The 14,528-nt window shown below is 42.3% G+C and overlaps 1 protein-coding gene and 1 pseudogene across 4 annotated transcripts; both read left to right on the forward strand.

The window, feature by feature from the left end:
• The first annotated feature begins 3,313 nt into the window (after nt 1–3,313).
• On the forward strand, nt 3,314–4,728 carry LOC107281458 (auxin-responsive protein IAA22-like). Of its 3 annotated transcripts, none has more exons than XR_010741844.1 (4): nt 3,314–3,771; nt 3,854–3,911; nt 4,041–4,173; nt 4,280–4,728. XR_010741844.1 is itself a non-coding variant. In XM_026026347.2 (4 exons), the coding sequence occupies exons 1-3, from the start codon at nt 3,462–3,464 to the stop codon at nt 4,141–4,143; spliced, it is 462 nt and encodes a 153-aa protein (XP_025882132.1). In that variant the 5' UTR covers nt 3,328–3,461; the 3' UTR covers nt 4,144–4,173; nt 4,280–4,728. The 3 variants fall into 3 exon arrangements, 1 of the variants encoding a protein (XP_025882132.1); XR_010741843.1 differs by having other exon boundaries at nt 3,328–3,771; nt 3,854–3,974; nt 4,097–4,173; nt 4,280–4,659; XM_026026347.2 differs by having other exon boundaries at nt 3,328–3,771; nt 3,854–3,974; nt 4,113–4,173.
• Nucleotides 4,729–8,507: 3,779 nt separating this feature from the next.
• Nucleotides 8,508–14,219, forward strand: LOC4340989 (bromodomain-containing factor 2-like; annotated as a pseudogene). The gene is made up of 8 exons (XR_010741842.1): nt 8,508–8,972; nt 9,147–9,935; nt 10,052–10,129; nt 10,743–10,980; nt 11,605–11,680; nt 12,291–12,432; nt 12,906–13,199; nt 13,622–14,219. The product of XR_010741842.1 is annotated as a bromodomain-containing factor 2-like (transcript).
• Nucleotides 14,220–14,528: the final 309 nt, after the last annotated feature.

Raw genomic sequence — 14,528 nt, forward strand, 5'->3', positions numbered from 1 at the left:
GTTGAATCTCCGGTCTGACCGCCAAAGCTGCTCGCCGCGCCTATCGCCACCGCTGGTCTGACTGCCCGTATGCCGCCGGTCTGACCGCCGCTTTGTCGCCGGTCTGACTACCGGTAGATCGCCGGTTAAACCGCCGAAACCCGATAAACATAAAACGAAGAACTCTTAAAGTGGATGACGACTTGTCCGATCTCCCTCGGCGGCGGTCGAGGAGCCCCTGGCGGCGCGGCCTTCCATCATGGCGTGGCGCCCGGGCGGAGAGGCGGCCTTCGACCGCGGCGTGGTGGCCGGGCGGAGAGGCGGCCGGGCTGATCTCGACGCCGACGTGCAGACGACTTGGAGCGGCCTCTCCTCCTTCCTCCTCTGGCCTCCGCGTTGTGGCCCGAGCGGCGCCGCGCGGCAGTGGCGGGTGTCGGCGTCAGGCGGTTGTCTCTCTACTATGATTTTTTTCCCAACGCTATATCTCTCTCCTCTCCTCTCATATGCTTTTCACAGGCTTTTCAGCCAAGAACAGGTGACAAAGTTTGGCCACTCGGTCCTCACTTGGCTGTACATGTGGAAAACGTGGCACCGAAAATGGCATTGCTTCCTCTGAGGCTGAACGCCACCTAGGAGCATCGTGAACGCCCTTATGGGACGGAGGGAGTAGCTAGGTTTCCAAGACCCAACAACAGCTAGGCCAACACACAACCAGCCCAGCTGGTCCATATCCAGTAGTAACAGAACTAGAAGAAGAAGAAGAAGGCCCACGAGGATATCTCGGCCCAAAACTACGATCCTTTTATTTTCCTGATAAAAAAAGTCGGGCTTCAGGCCCAGCAACAGCAAGCGAAGCGTATGCACCCAGTATTATTCGACGGTTTCACTTCTCCGTATGCATCGTCACTGGACTAGATTCGATTCCATGGGAGTTACTGCCGCTAAAAGGGGAAAAGAAAACAACATTTCTGACTATCAAATCATGGAGGTTAGAATTCTCATCCAAATCCTTTTGGTTCTACTGTGCTTTGCATCTATATATCTTGTCTATTTGAAATATTTTAGTGTACACGACTTTATTTCTCCATCTTTGATGTTCCCCCTTCGATTGGAGTGATATCTTGTCTATTTCAAGTACTTAATGTACATTGTCTTTATTTCTCCATCTTGATGTTCCCCGTCCATTTTAGTTATATCCGACTATGTTCAATGAAATACCATGAAGGTTTTTATCTCATTTCTCTGCCTGCCCATATTATACTATTGCTCATTAATGCACTTGACAGTGCAATGCCAAAGGGTACGTGGTTTCAACCTCAAGATCCCGTGTTTAATCCCAACATGCTCACAATTTCTTCTTAAAAAAAGAATTGGAGGGATGTCTCTCCCTCCAAATCTCGTTTTTTTTCTTTCTCATTACATTAATCAGACGCCTGCTTAGTTCATAATTAAGTGTCCCAGATACCACTTTTAAGTTTTTTTCTCACCATTCATTTAGTCATGGTAGTGGTATGTGTATTCTTTTGTTTTTATACTTTAGGTAAATTGGATATTTTTTTCATTCTCAGAATTAAAGTTGATTTTCCAGCAATGCAGATTTTGCAGAGTTAAATTCTTCAACAACCAGCCTTTGCCAGCCTCCAGAGTCCACACAACACTTTGAGGAAGAAGAAGAGGTAGATTACAGATTTGATCAGTTAGGAGGAACATACATCCAGTCAGCCCAATGATGCCTCCGAAGTTGCACAACACCAACATAAGGTAATTTCGCCTGCTTCATTTTTTTTCATGTATGATATGACATTATTTGAAATGAGACTATCAACAATGGCAAAAAAACATAGCTCCTGTTATTCAGCATGCTTTATTCTTGAAAGCTCATGTATAAGCGTCTTATTTGTAACGAGTAATTGCGTTGGGGCGTTGCAAGAATTGATGCATAATTTGAGTCCATTTTGTCATCAAGTCATGTTGATTGCTCCTCTGTTAGCTGTGCACTCTGTTTTCAGTCACATTCACATGCACTCCTGCTATGCCTATCATTGCACATCGTGCTGTTTTTGCTTGCTTATTAGCAGTACTCATCATAGTAGGCTAGAAAACCCTTGTTGCATATCTATGTATCTGTAAAAACAGAAAAAGAATCTGAACTTTGGTCTGATTGATTAGGACTACAGGAGGCAACAAAACAAAGCCCAAGCAGGAGAACCACTCATTCTTGCAGAGCAGAGTTGTGTTTTCAGGGGACACCATTTCTTAATTTGTTCCGTCAACAACAGCGGCAGGTTTCGATGAAGGATAGCTCATTCTTTTGCATGATAATGAAACAATCTGTATTTTGTCAGTCCAGTGGCTGCTTATGCTTAGCAGCAGTGGTTTCGTGTAGATGAAGCTCAAGGCAGCAGCGGTTGTGAGTTGTGACTTTGGCAAAGGAAAACTGTACCCTCAAGTCATGGGAGCTGGTTGGAATGAATCAGGGTTAGTTGAAAGAAACATTTCTCTGGGCTTCATCATCAGGCTCACTGCCATGATTTTTAGGTACGAAATTAGTTGGGAGATACCTGTCCATTGTATGGGAATTCTCTTTGTGTACACTTCAATTTTTGTATCAGGCTTGTCTCTAATTTGTGATGATAATTAATCACATGTCGCCACATTGCGTAGGGTTGTACTGAACCCTACCTTATGTATGATTGTATTGTATTGTTGGTGTCAAAGGATTTGATTTAATTAGTATTTGGGGTGATTCTTCTTCTGTCGTTCCAACTGCCACCTTACCTGAATTGCCTTCTCAAGCTCGAACAGAAATTCAATTGGGTAGCATAATTGAGGATTGAATATTGTCACTGAGTATTTTGTACATTCTCCAATCATCTCTCTTTTGATTGTAAGAGATTGCTCTGGTTCAGTCAGGGGTATATTTAAGTTGCTCCTTGTTTTGATGTGATCACAACTTGTTCTGGGAGATCATAAAAACGCATGACAGCAAACAAGAGAACAGAATACTGCCTGAATGTTCAAAGACAGAATTCGCGCGTAAAGGGAGGAGATGGAGAAAAAAAAGTTAAACAGAAAGATAAAAGGGAAGCATAAAGATGATCTTTATTTTTTTAAAAAAGAAAATAAAAGGAGAGGAAACGGAAAGGAAGCAGAAGGGGCCATTAGAGCCATCATCATGCAGAAGTAAGAACCTCCATAACTTTAAAGGTGGATGGAGAAAAGGACCTTCCCATTAGTTTCAGCCTGCAGAGTTGCTGTCATGAAATTCTCATCCATTATCTAAAAAATGAAAATTCTCATCAGTATAGAATCTTTGCAGTTAGGGAGGAACAATAACAAATGGTTCATGGTAGCACCTATCATGTATCAAAGTTTATTTCTTGTTTGCTACCATGAACAATTTACTTAATTTATTTACTATCAATGTTTCCAAAAAGGTTTAGCCTCATCATCTCACCAAATTTACTTTATTTACTAACAAAATGTTCAGAGAAAACCGCGCGGCTTCATCAGCTCAGCTGGTGGGATGGCCACCGGTGCGCACATTCCGCAAGAACCTGTCCACCCCAAAACCTGCAGATGCAGATGACCTGATGAACAAGATGAAGCCCTGCTCTGATGAAGGCCATGGCTCCAGAGATGCAGCCCAAGAGAGGAGGCCATCATCAACCATGTTTGTGAAGGTGAACCTGGAGGGCTACGCTGTCGGAAGGAAGATCGACCTGAAGGCGCACCGCAGCTACGACTCGCTGTCCCAGGCTCTGCAGAGCATGTTCCATGGCTTCTTGTCAGGTCAAGACCTTTGAGTATTGGATTGGGAGTGAGCTCCATAGTATTTCTTGCTCAGGTGACTGATCTTGATGTTTGGTTTCAGATGGCATTGCAACTAGAGACAATGAGCTGCAGCGGATGGAGGAGGGCAGCAAGAAGAGGTATGTTCTTGTGTATGAGGATAATGAGGGAGACCGCATGCTCGTCGGCGACGTCCCATGGGAGTACGTTTGTTTGCTTTGAGAAACCTCTCATTTCTGACATTTTTTTCCTTTTATCCAACGAAGAAGATGACATGAAGAGCTGAAAACTGATTGATCGATCTTGCAAATTTTATATATGCAAGCTGTTCATTGCTTCAGTGAAGAGGCTCTACATTGCTCAGGATCCTAGAGTTCATGGGAAGCTACGATAATAGCAATGGTGTGTACCCAGGAATGAGCCACACCTCCACTGCAAGAAATAGTTAATATGTTTGGAGCAGAACATGTACTAATAGGACACAAAAATTAACTGATTGATTTTGCAGTTGCAAGCTGATCCTGAAAGCCTGAACTGCAACCGAGGATGAGAAAGATCGATTGCTGTTTTTATCATGAGCAGATGCAAGGAAATATATGGCATAGGATGACAGGAGCATCATATTCAGAGAGACGAAGCAGCAATATGTGCTAGTGTTTAGCTGACATGCTGTCCCTGTTCGCTTAATTAGTAGAATGATTAATTTTGCCTTGGTGTGCTTGAGGGAGCTAGTGCTTATACTAGACTATACTAACCCCCTCTAAAAAAAACAACAAAAAAATAGACTTCTAGTGCGGTTAATGTAGAAAGTTTTGGTTGTGTATATATTTTTTGACCTGTTGTACTATAATTGAACTGATGGTGCATTAGCTATTGCTTGTTAATTAGCTTGTACTATGTGTGTGGGTGGATGTAAATGACACTGGGTGCAATAAACTAGTACTCTTGGGTTCACTACATCTGTGATTTTTCGTTTTGAACCTGACATTATTTGTAAATTCATTTGATCCTTGGACAATGTTTCATGAGGTTGGGAACTCAATCCCTCCGCATGAAAAACGGAGCAGTCCATTCTCACGTGATTAATTAAGTATTAGCTTTTTTTTTCAAAAATGGATCAATATGATTTTTTAAGCAACTTTTGTATAGAAACTTTTTTTTAAAAAAAAACACCGTTTAACAGTTTCAAAGCGTGCGCACGGAAAACGAAGCGAGAGAGTTGGAGTCGGGAGATCTGAACACACCCTTTGTTGCTAATTTCAATCTTCAAATTACCAAAATTTGATAGCGTTGGATGATATCTTTCGAAAAATTTGGTACTTCCTCCGTTTCAGACTGTAAGTCATTCTAGCATTTTCCACATTCATATTGATGTTAATATGGACATGGGAAATACTAGAATGACTTACATTGTAAAACGGAGGGAGTAGTGTTTTTGTGAGAGGAAAGTTTCGAAACTAGGATGTTATTTATATCCTATATCCTACTCCCTCTGTTTCAAAATATTTGACACCGTTGACTTTTTAGCACATGTTTAACCGTTCGTCTTATTAAAAAAATTTTGTGAAATATGTAAAACTATATGTTTATATAAATTTATATTTAACAATGAATCAAATGATATGAAAAGAATAAATAATTACTTAAATTTTTTGAATAAGACGAATGGTTAAACACGTACTTAAAAAAGTCAACGGTGTCAAACATTTTAAAACGGAGTAGGAAGTACAATATAATTCACCAACTTCCTTCATCCTTGATACGGAGTACTTGGTGGATCGGTCAGGATCGTCTCGCTTAGATCCAACGTCCCAGATTATCCCCACCTCTCCACGGCTCCACCTTCCCGCATCCCCCTCTCTCTCTCTCTCTCTCATCACGCCGCTGCGCTACCTCCCCTAACCCTGAAAAATATAATATAGGTTTGATGGTAGGCTCTTCATTTAAAGTTTTAGGGTTGTTTTTCTTACCATACATTTTTGGATGGATGTATCCAAACTGGATGTTTTTTTTTTGCTATAAATTTATTTTTGTTTTTTTTTCGCTGCTCGGCGTGTGTACGTAGCTAAAATTAGCATACTGCATTTAGGAGTCAAGCAGTTTTTTTAACTTTTCATGATTTGGTTTCATTTCATTTAGGTGGATAGTATGCTAAATTTGTTCCAGTTCAAAATTCTACATTTATGCTCGCAACAGAATGGATCACTGATACATTAATTTATATATTTGCAGAACGATCCTTTTCTGTCAAGGAAGTGGGGGGGGGAGAAAATGGACATTTAGCCATGTTCAAAAAGCGGTTTCGCTAGATTGCCATTCCGAAAACACGTTTCGTTAAAATGCCAATATGAAACGCGTGCTCACCGCCACTTTGCCATTTTGGCCATTTTGTGCATTTTCGAAATCATTTTTCACTGAAATGCTTTCCCTGGACCAAAATACCCCTGACGCGGGCCCCACCTGTCATACTCTCCCACCTCTCTTTTTCCCCTTCTTCCCCTCTTCCTCTCTCTCTCTCGGACGCCATCGGAGCGGCAGTGGCCGGGAGGCGGGCAGTGGTCGGCGGCCAGCGGCTGGCGTCGACCAAGTGAGCGAGCGCCCTGACGTCTCACCGGCCATGGCGACCACGCCGGCAGCGACAGTCGCGGTGACCCAGCGGCGCGAGCTGACGAACTTGGCGGCAACGGTGGCGGCGCACGTGCTCGTCTTCCTGGCGTCGGGGCAGGGCCACATCAACTGCATGATGCACTTCGCCATGGGCGACATCGTGGAGCTCCTGGAGTCGCTGGGGACCAACGGCAGCCTTGTGAAAGGGGATTGATGCGGCTGGGGCAGGGGCGGTGTGACCATCCTCGACGGTGGCAAGGATAAGGTGGTCGGCGAGGACAGCGAGCGCCTGAAGGGAGCACGATAAGCCGCCGGCGACGTCGTGCCACCACCTCGCCGAGCTCCGCATAAAGCACGTGCACTCCGCGGTCGCCTTCTCCGCGCGCTGCGCCGCACCCGGCGGCGATGCTTCCTCCTGCCCTCGTTCCCGCACAAGAAGATGCCTCCTTCTGCTCCGGTGGTCGGCGGGACAAGGGCGGTGGCCGCGGCGGAGGCGGTGAGGGTGGGAACATGTTTGCGTTCTTGGAGGACGCGGCGAGGACACCGACGACACCCACGGGTCCAGCGGCAGCAGCACCTTGTCGTTCTTGGTGCCTCCCTAGGGGCCTTCTCGTTCTTCACCTCGCCGAAGCAAGCGGTGACGACCACGGGCACCAATGCCAGCGGAGGCTGTGGTCTCTCCCTTGCCTTCCCTGATGCCAGCGAGCACGGGCTCCACCGACACCAGCGGCTTCTCCTCCTTCCCTTCGCCCTCACCCAACAGGGGTAATTCCGTCTCATCACCCGACATTCTAGTGAAAATGATTTCAAAAATACACAAAATGGCCAAAATGGCAAAGTGGCTATGAGTGCACGCTTCATATTGGCATTTTAGCAAAACGTATTTTCGGGATGGCATTAGCGAAACCGCTTTTTGAAAGTGGCTAAATGTCCATTTTCTCGGGGGAGGGGGGGGAACTACTGTTGCAACCATCAACTAAAATTATACTGCCACCCATCGCGCAACCCTCAACTTCCACCACCAGATTTGCGCCACCGATGCGCCGCTGCCTCTTCCATCAGCGCGCAGCCACCTCCTCCACCTTGAGCGCCACCACTGCCAAGCCGTATCCCGTCCGCCGCCAATAGGTACAACAACCCTACTCCCCCAAACCTCCCCCTTCTCCTCTTTCCCCATACTATGGCAACATATAAGTATTTTTTGGCCTAATACCCAGGGAGCCCTAATGGGCGATTGATCGCCCGCTAATGGGGGTAGCGATCAGATTCTCTACCCCCCTCCCCCCTCCCTCCTTTGTTTCCTTTTTTGACACCGTATTACTTTCCTATTTTAGTAAATTTATACACCTAAAGTTTATACACCTTAAGTTTACACATGTGAAGTTTGGAGACCCAAAGTTTATAAGTCAAAAGTTTATATATCCGATTCAAATTTGAATTTGAATTCAAATATTTTTTTATATATAGTATTTCTATACATCTAAAGTTTATAGACCTAAAGTTTATAAGTCAAAAGTTTATATATACGATTCAAATTTAAATTTGAATTATATCCGATTTAAATTTGAATTTGAATTTAAATATCTGATTCAAATTTGAATTCAAATATTTTTCATATATAATATTTCTATACATCTAAATTTTATACACCTAAAGTTTATAGACCTAAAGTTTATAGACCTAACGTTTATATACCCGATTTAAATTTGAATTTGAATTATATTTAAATTCAAATATTATATATATATAGTATTTCTATACATCTAAAGTTTATACAGCTAAAGTTTATAGATCCAAAGTTTATAAGTCAAAAGTTTACATGCCTAATTTAAATTTGAATTTGAATTCAAATTTTTTATATATAGTATTTCTATACATAAATTTTTCTAACTTTTGTTTTTTAAAAAATTTTGTGTGGTGTACTATAGTAGAAAGAGAATAAGGGGAGGAGGAAGGGGGGGGGGGGGGGGAGAGGAGGGAGGAGTATATAATGTAGGAGAGGTGCCGGGGGGGGGGGGGGGGGGGGGGGTGATCGCTGGGCCGCCCAACAGGATTTCCGTGATACTATGGCAGCTTACGCATAGACTCACTAGAGGCCAATAAATTTGCCAATTTTTAGATTTCTATGCAGCCACTTCTCGTCTCCAGCCACGCGTGGTCCTTCACCTCCCTGTGCGAGGGCGCCAGGATAGGAAGGAGAAGGTACCCTACTTTCAACCCTAGAAAAATAATTTCGTTTTCGAAATCTCAGGAATTGGATCGATGAATAAGATTGGGAGCGGCGAGCGAGTGATGATGATGCTGTAGTCCAGTTCCAACCTCGAATTATCCCATTTTTTCTCCGTATTCTGTCCCAAAACGCCAAAATCCATGGTCCGAATCACCTAACCAGCCTTTGGTTTGTCTGGTCGATCCCTCGAGGTTCATCCTCCTCTTGCTCCCCACTATCGAGCTTTCTGGAAATCCATCCCGACTTTGATTTTTTTTTCTTTCTCTGATGATGCTGTTGGTGATTCCTTGGATTGGTTGAGAGTTATTCTGTTCTGGTCTGAATCCTAATCTCCCTGCAATCCAATCCGTACAGTTCGTTGCGGGTCAGTCCAATTCCTGCGTTACAGAGCATTATTTGGAGTTAATTTCCAAGAAAAAATTTGGGGGAAGTTAGATCCACCCCCCATCCTCTCCCCTTCTTGGTTTGCTTATACTACTCACCTAAGGTTTACTTAGTATTACTCATGGAATCCACTCTACTTGTTAAAAAATTGCAGTGTGTACTTCTCTGCTGGCCTGTGTGGTGAGGTGATAGCTAGACTAATAGGAAGATGAAGCGCAAGCGTGGGCGTAAGATGGGCAAGAAGGGCAAGTCGAAAGCTTCCACCACAGCGGATGCTTCTCCAATGTCCCTGTCCAGCCCGAGCACCGTGGATGCTTCCTCAAAATCCCCCTCCAGCCCAAGCACAGAGGAGAACGGCACCAGCCCAGCGCATCATCAGGCAGATAATGCGCCTGTTATTGCTCCGCCACCAGTGCCTGAACCGGCACCTCCTGAGCCGGAGAAGCCAGCCGTGTCTACTGACGTACAGAATGCTAAGCCAAAAGTCTATAGCCGAGTCAGGTTGAAGTTCAAATCTGCCAAAGTGTTGGAGACGCACCAGGGTCCTTCAGAAGCAAAAGCACCTGTTGATGGTGGTGGTGGTAAACCTGCAAGTGCTGCGCCTGAAGCGAGCAAAGAAGTTGTTGCGGAGAAGGCTATTGTATCACCAGACGGACAGAAAGATGCGCAGGCAGCAGAATTGAGTGGTTCTGATAAGGATAAGGTGGCAAGAAAAGTAGCAAGCATAAAGATCAAGTCTGTAGGATTATCTTCGGTAGAAGATAAAAACCAGGACAGGAAAGCTGATTCAGTCAGTGAACCTCTTCCAAGCAAGCAGGAAACTGTATTGGAAAATGTAGAAAGCGAGACTGCATTGGAGCTGAGAAGCTCACAAGAGTTGGAGGTAAAGCAGGCTACGCCAGAACGTCAGCGAGATGACAGAGAGCTAACTGCTGCACTTGAAGTGAGTATAAATTTGGCACATCTTTATATTTGGTCTCTTTTTGTGCAAACATGACATGGTAAAGATCTACAAATACATGGAAGATACACAGTTAATTTCCTTGATCTTGCTGCCAGGCTATTAAGAAAGTCATGAAGATGGATGCAGCTGAGCCGTTCAACACACCGGTGGATCCTGTTGCTCTAGGAATACCTGTGAGTATTTTTATTTGGTATCGCTAGGTGTAATGGTTTTCTTCCTTTGAAATGATAACCTTTTGGTATCTTTATAAATTTTGATCTTGAAAACTTGCTTCTCGTAAATTTTGGTGTAGTATTCATTGCTTCCAACGAACAGGTTCATATAGATATATGTTAATGTCCGCTAGATATGTAATCATTACTGTTGTTCCGGGTAGGGAAAGAACCGATTCCATGGAGGGGTTAACTCTATAATCAGTGGCTTGCCTTCCTTATCTGATATCTCTAATTGTTGTTTGAATAGTACATTCCATTTCTCCATTCTGTAGCTAAATTTTACAACTCATAGGCTATACCTTGCCAGATGGGTCATCTTGCTTGCAAGATGAGTTCTGCACTCCAGTTCATTTTGTTGTTTCATGAACATAGTTGAGAGAGTAGGAAACAATCATCACAAATAAAATTTGTTTGCAAGTTCTGTAGATTTTTGTAAAAGCATGTCTCATGTTTGTTCTATTACCATAGTAAATTTATATGCTCTTAAATCTACTGGTACTGGATTTTTTTTTCACTTTATTAGTGTTCCAACTTTTGTTTATTTGCCATTGACAGTTAGCAAAATTTGCAGGATTATTTTGATATTATTGATACTCCTATGGATTTTGGCACAATATGTCAAAATCTAGAACGTGGTGATAAGTATATGAACTCAGAGGATGTGTATAAGGACGTGCAATTTATATGGGATAATTGTACCAAGTACAACAGTAAAGGTGATTACATTATAGAGCTTATGAAACGGGTGAAGAAGGGCTTCATGAAAAACTGGCTGGCAGCAGGCTTGTATTCTGATGTGCAGGAGAATGGTAAGTATTGCTCAATTGGCCATAATTCATTCTTTTGTTCAATATCGTTTTCTTCTTTTTTTTTCCTTGATGTCCTATAATCTCCGCTGTCAAAATTTCCTAGCTCTTGGGTTTAAACTGCCATCAGTTAGCTATTAGATCACCGAAGATTCCTTTATATAATTCTAATTTTATTTGGACGTATTATTGTGAAGCTATGAAAAGTAATGGTCAACCTCTTATGATGGAGACCATAGAATAAAAAAGAGAGAGGGAGTAACTTGAATATGAGCTCTTGTCACTAGTACCTGTTTTAATTAGTAAGTTCTGTATTCTGTAAAATATAAATGATTTAATACTGCAATATTTATTTTATCATTGATTTATTCAGTCTGTATGGAAGAAATACAAATCTGGTTTTCTGTTCTACCATGGACTCATTTACTACATAACACAGTCAAATAAGAATAATCTTAAGGTATAATAATGCCATTGTGCCGCCAACTTTTCACATTTCGTGGTGGTGGGTGTTAAACAGTTCTGTACACATAACAGGATGTCCATTTTGGGCAACTATATAGTTCACTACCTGTATGAATGCATGCGTTCATGTTTATGATGTGTTTTATCCAAACAAAAATATAGGTGGCAATGATAACACAGGCGATGAGGATGTCAAAGGTTCAAAAGGCAAGTCTAAGCAAAAACGGCGGCGCCTAGGGTATGTAATTGATTTTCTGACAGCCGCATGTGCAAGTTTCTTTTGATTGCTTTATTCAAGAAGCTAAACCATCACGTGCTTTCAAATTTGACGGGACATTCACTTCAGCAATCATATCTATTAGTAGAAATTTAGAACATTGTGTACTATTTAGATTCGAAAGGGGTTAAAATCAACAAAACATGATAATGCGTTGGAACAAAATGATAATACTAAGACATAGTTGTGTACTATGCATACTAAGACTTAGTTGAGTGCTGATATTGACCTTTTGTTTGTTTTTAATTTATTCTTGTTATCGGAGTTGCATGTTTCGTTTTTTGGAAAGTGTAAATCTTCCTAGCAGAACCATGCCTCTTCCATTGTAATCTTTTACAGCTCTTAAGGGGCTATTGACGGCATTTCATTTGCAACTCAGAGTAAAGTGATAACACTGTAACTCTAGGAGCACATGTTTTTTCACTTAAATATTCCAGTCAGGTTAAGGTTATTATAGCAAGATTATTTTCCACTGACTTCTAGTGAATACAAAACACAGTAGCCTAATCTGTTGAAAAATCTGTGGTTGTCCTTGTTTTCTTACATGATAATATGATATGTTTAAATACAGGAATGATTGACACAAAAATGACTGTGCATGTGCTGTTTGTCAAGTTACACGCCGCAAAAAGGAAAAGGATGAAATCTTGGCTGTCATTGAAAACGATACAGCTGCAGTGAATAGTAACATTTCTGACCAGCAAATCATGGAGGTTAGAATTGTTATCCAAATCTTTGTTCTACTGTGCATTTCGTTTATGCACCTTGTCTATTTGAAACATTTAGTGTACACACAGATTTTTTTTCTCCATCTCAACCTTTCTATTGGAGTGATATCTTGTCTATTTGAAGTATTTAATGTACATTGGCTTTATTTCTCCATCTTGATGTTCAATAAATTACCATGAAAGTTTTATCTCATTTGTCTGCATGTACATATTGAAGTATTGCTCATTACATTCAGCAGATGCCTGCTACACACTACATTTGTTTTAAGTTTTCCAGGTGTTACTTTTAAAATTGAATAATCATAGGTTTTTCTCACCATTCATTTAGTTGTGGTAATGGTACTTCTATTTTGTAGTTTTTAGGTAGTTTGGACATTTTTCATGCTCAGAATGTAAAGTTGTTTTTCCAGGCATGCAGATCATCTTCACCTTGAACTAACTTATGCTTCACATAACAGGTAGACTCAGGCATTAATAATGCTGGTAGTCATGACACTACCTCTAGTCAGGAGCAACCACCACAAACTGATATGTACAGAAGAACAGCGGTAGCAGATGATTCAGGGACTCAGATAGAAAATCATGTGAAATTCTTCAACAACCAGCCACTGCCACATGATTATGAGGATGAAGGCTCCAGACCATACTTTGACGAAAAAGAAGAGGTAGACTATACAGATTTGATCAGTCAGGAGGAACATACATCCAGTCAGCCCAATGATGGCTCCGAAGTTGCTCAACACCAACATAAGGTAATTTTGGACAGAATATCAGTGCTGTTTCAATTTTACCATGTATGATATGACATTATTTGACAATTAGAATAGGATCAACAGTGGAAAAAAAAAAGGTTCCTAATAGCTCCTGTGATTCAGTGGCTGGTTTATCCAGCATGCTCTTTAGGTTTTATATTTGTAATGAGTAATGTGTTGGAGTGTTGCACGGGTTGATGCATAATTTGAGTCCATTTCATCATCAAGCCATATTGATTGCTCTTCTGTTACCTGTGCACTCTGCTTTCAGTCACACTCACATGCGCTCCTGGTATGCCTGCACATCGTGTTCTTTTTGTTTGCTAATACCCACCATATATACCATCATATTAGGCTGGAAAACCATGGTGCATAGCATACCTAGAAATTCTAAACATTGGTTTTATTTCATTTCGTCACAGGAGCCAACAGAAACAAACAAGCCAGGAGATTGAAATGGAGGATTATCCCATACAGAAGGAGAACCAATCATTCTTGCAACTCTGCGCACGGCTTTTCCCCAGCAACCAGAGTTCTGTTTTCAGGGGACGCCATTCTCTGTTCCAACAGCAACAGCGGCAGGTTTCAATGAAGGGAAGTCCTCTGTCTGCGGCCATAACAGCGATAATGAAACGGTAGGAATTTTGTCCCTCCAATGGCTGCTTAGCAGCGGCCGTTTCGTGTAAAGGAAGCTCAAGGTGGCGTTGTGACTTTGGGAAAGAAAGCTGTACCCTGAAGTCACGGGAGCTGGTTGGAATAAAACAGGTTAGTTGAAACATATCTTTGAGCTCAGAGGCTATAGCTTGATTTAGGTACGAAATTAGTTGGGAGATACCTGTCTATTGTATGACAATTATCTATGTGTAAGGCTGTAAGCTTCATATTTGTATCAAGATAATTGTGATAGTCACATGTTGCCACATTGCTTACCGCGCTGGAGTAGGGTTGTACTTGAACCTTATAATTGTATTGTTGGTGTCAAAAGATTTAATTAGTATTTGGGCCGATTCTTCTTGTCCATCCAACCTGCCGCCTTACCTGAATGGAAAAAGTACACCGAAGGTCCCTCAATTTGTCATCGGGATACGAAAACGTCCTCGAACCGTAAAACCAGATATGCAGGGTCCCTCAACTATACAAAACCGGTCACTCGAGATCGCTCGGTGGTTTTCACCCCGGTTTTAGCCTACGTGGTAGCTGAGTCAGCGTGAGACCCACATGGGCCCCACATGTCAAGTGTCCACGTCAGCCTCCTCTCCCTCTTTCCCCTTTTCTCTCCCTTCCTCGTCTCTCTCTCTCACTTCTCTGCAATGGGCAGCCGCCGGCGAG

This window comes from Oryza sativa, chromosome 6, assembly GCF_034140825.1.
Source record: "Oryza sativa Japonica Group chromosome 6, ASM3414082v1".
NCBI lineage: Eukaryota > Viridiplantae > Streptophyta > Magnoliopsida > Poales > Poaceae > Oryza > Oryza sativa.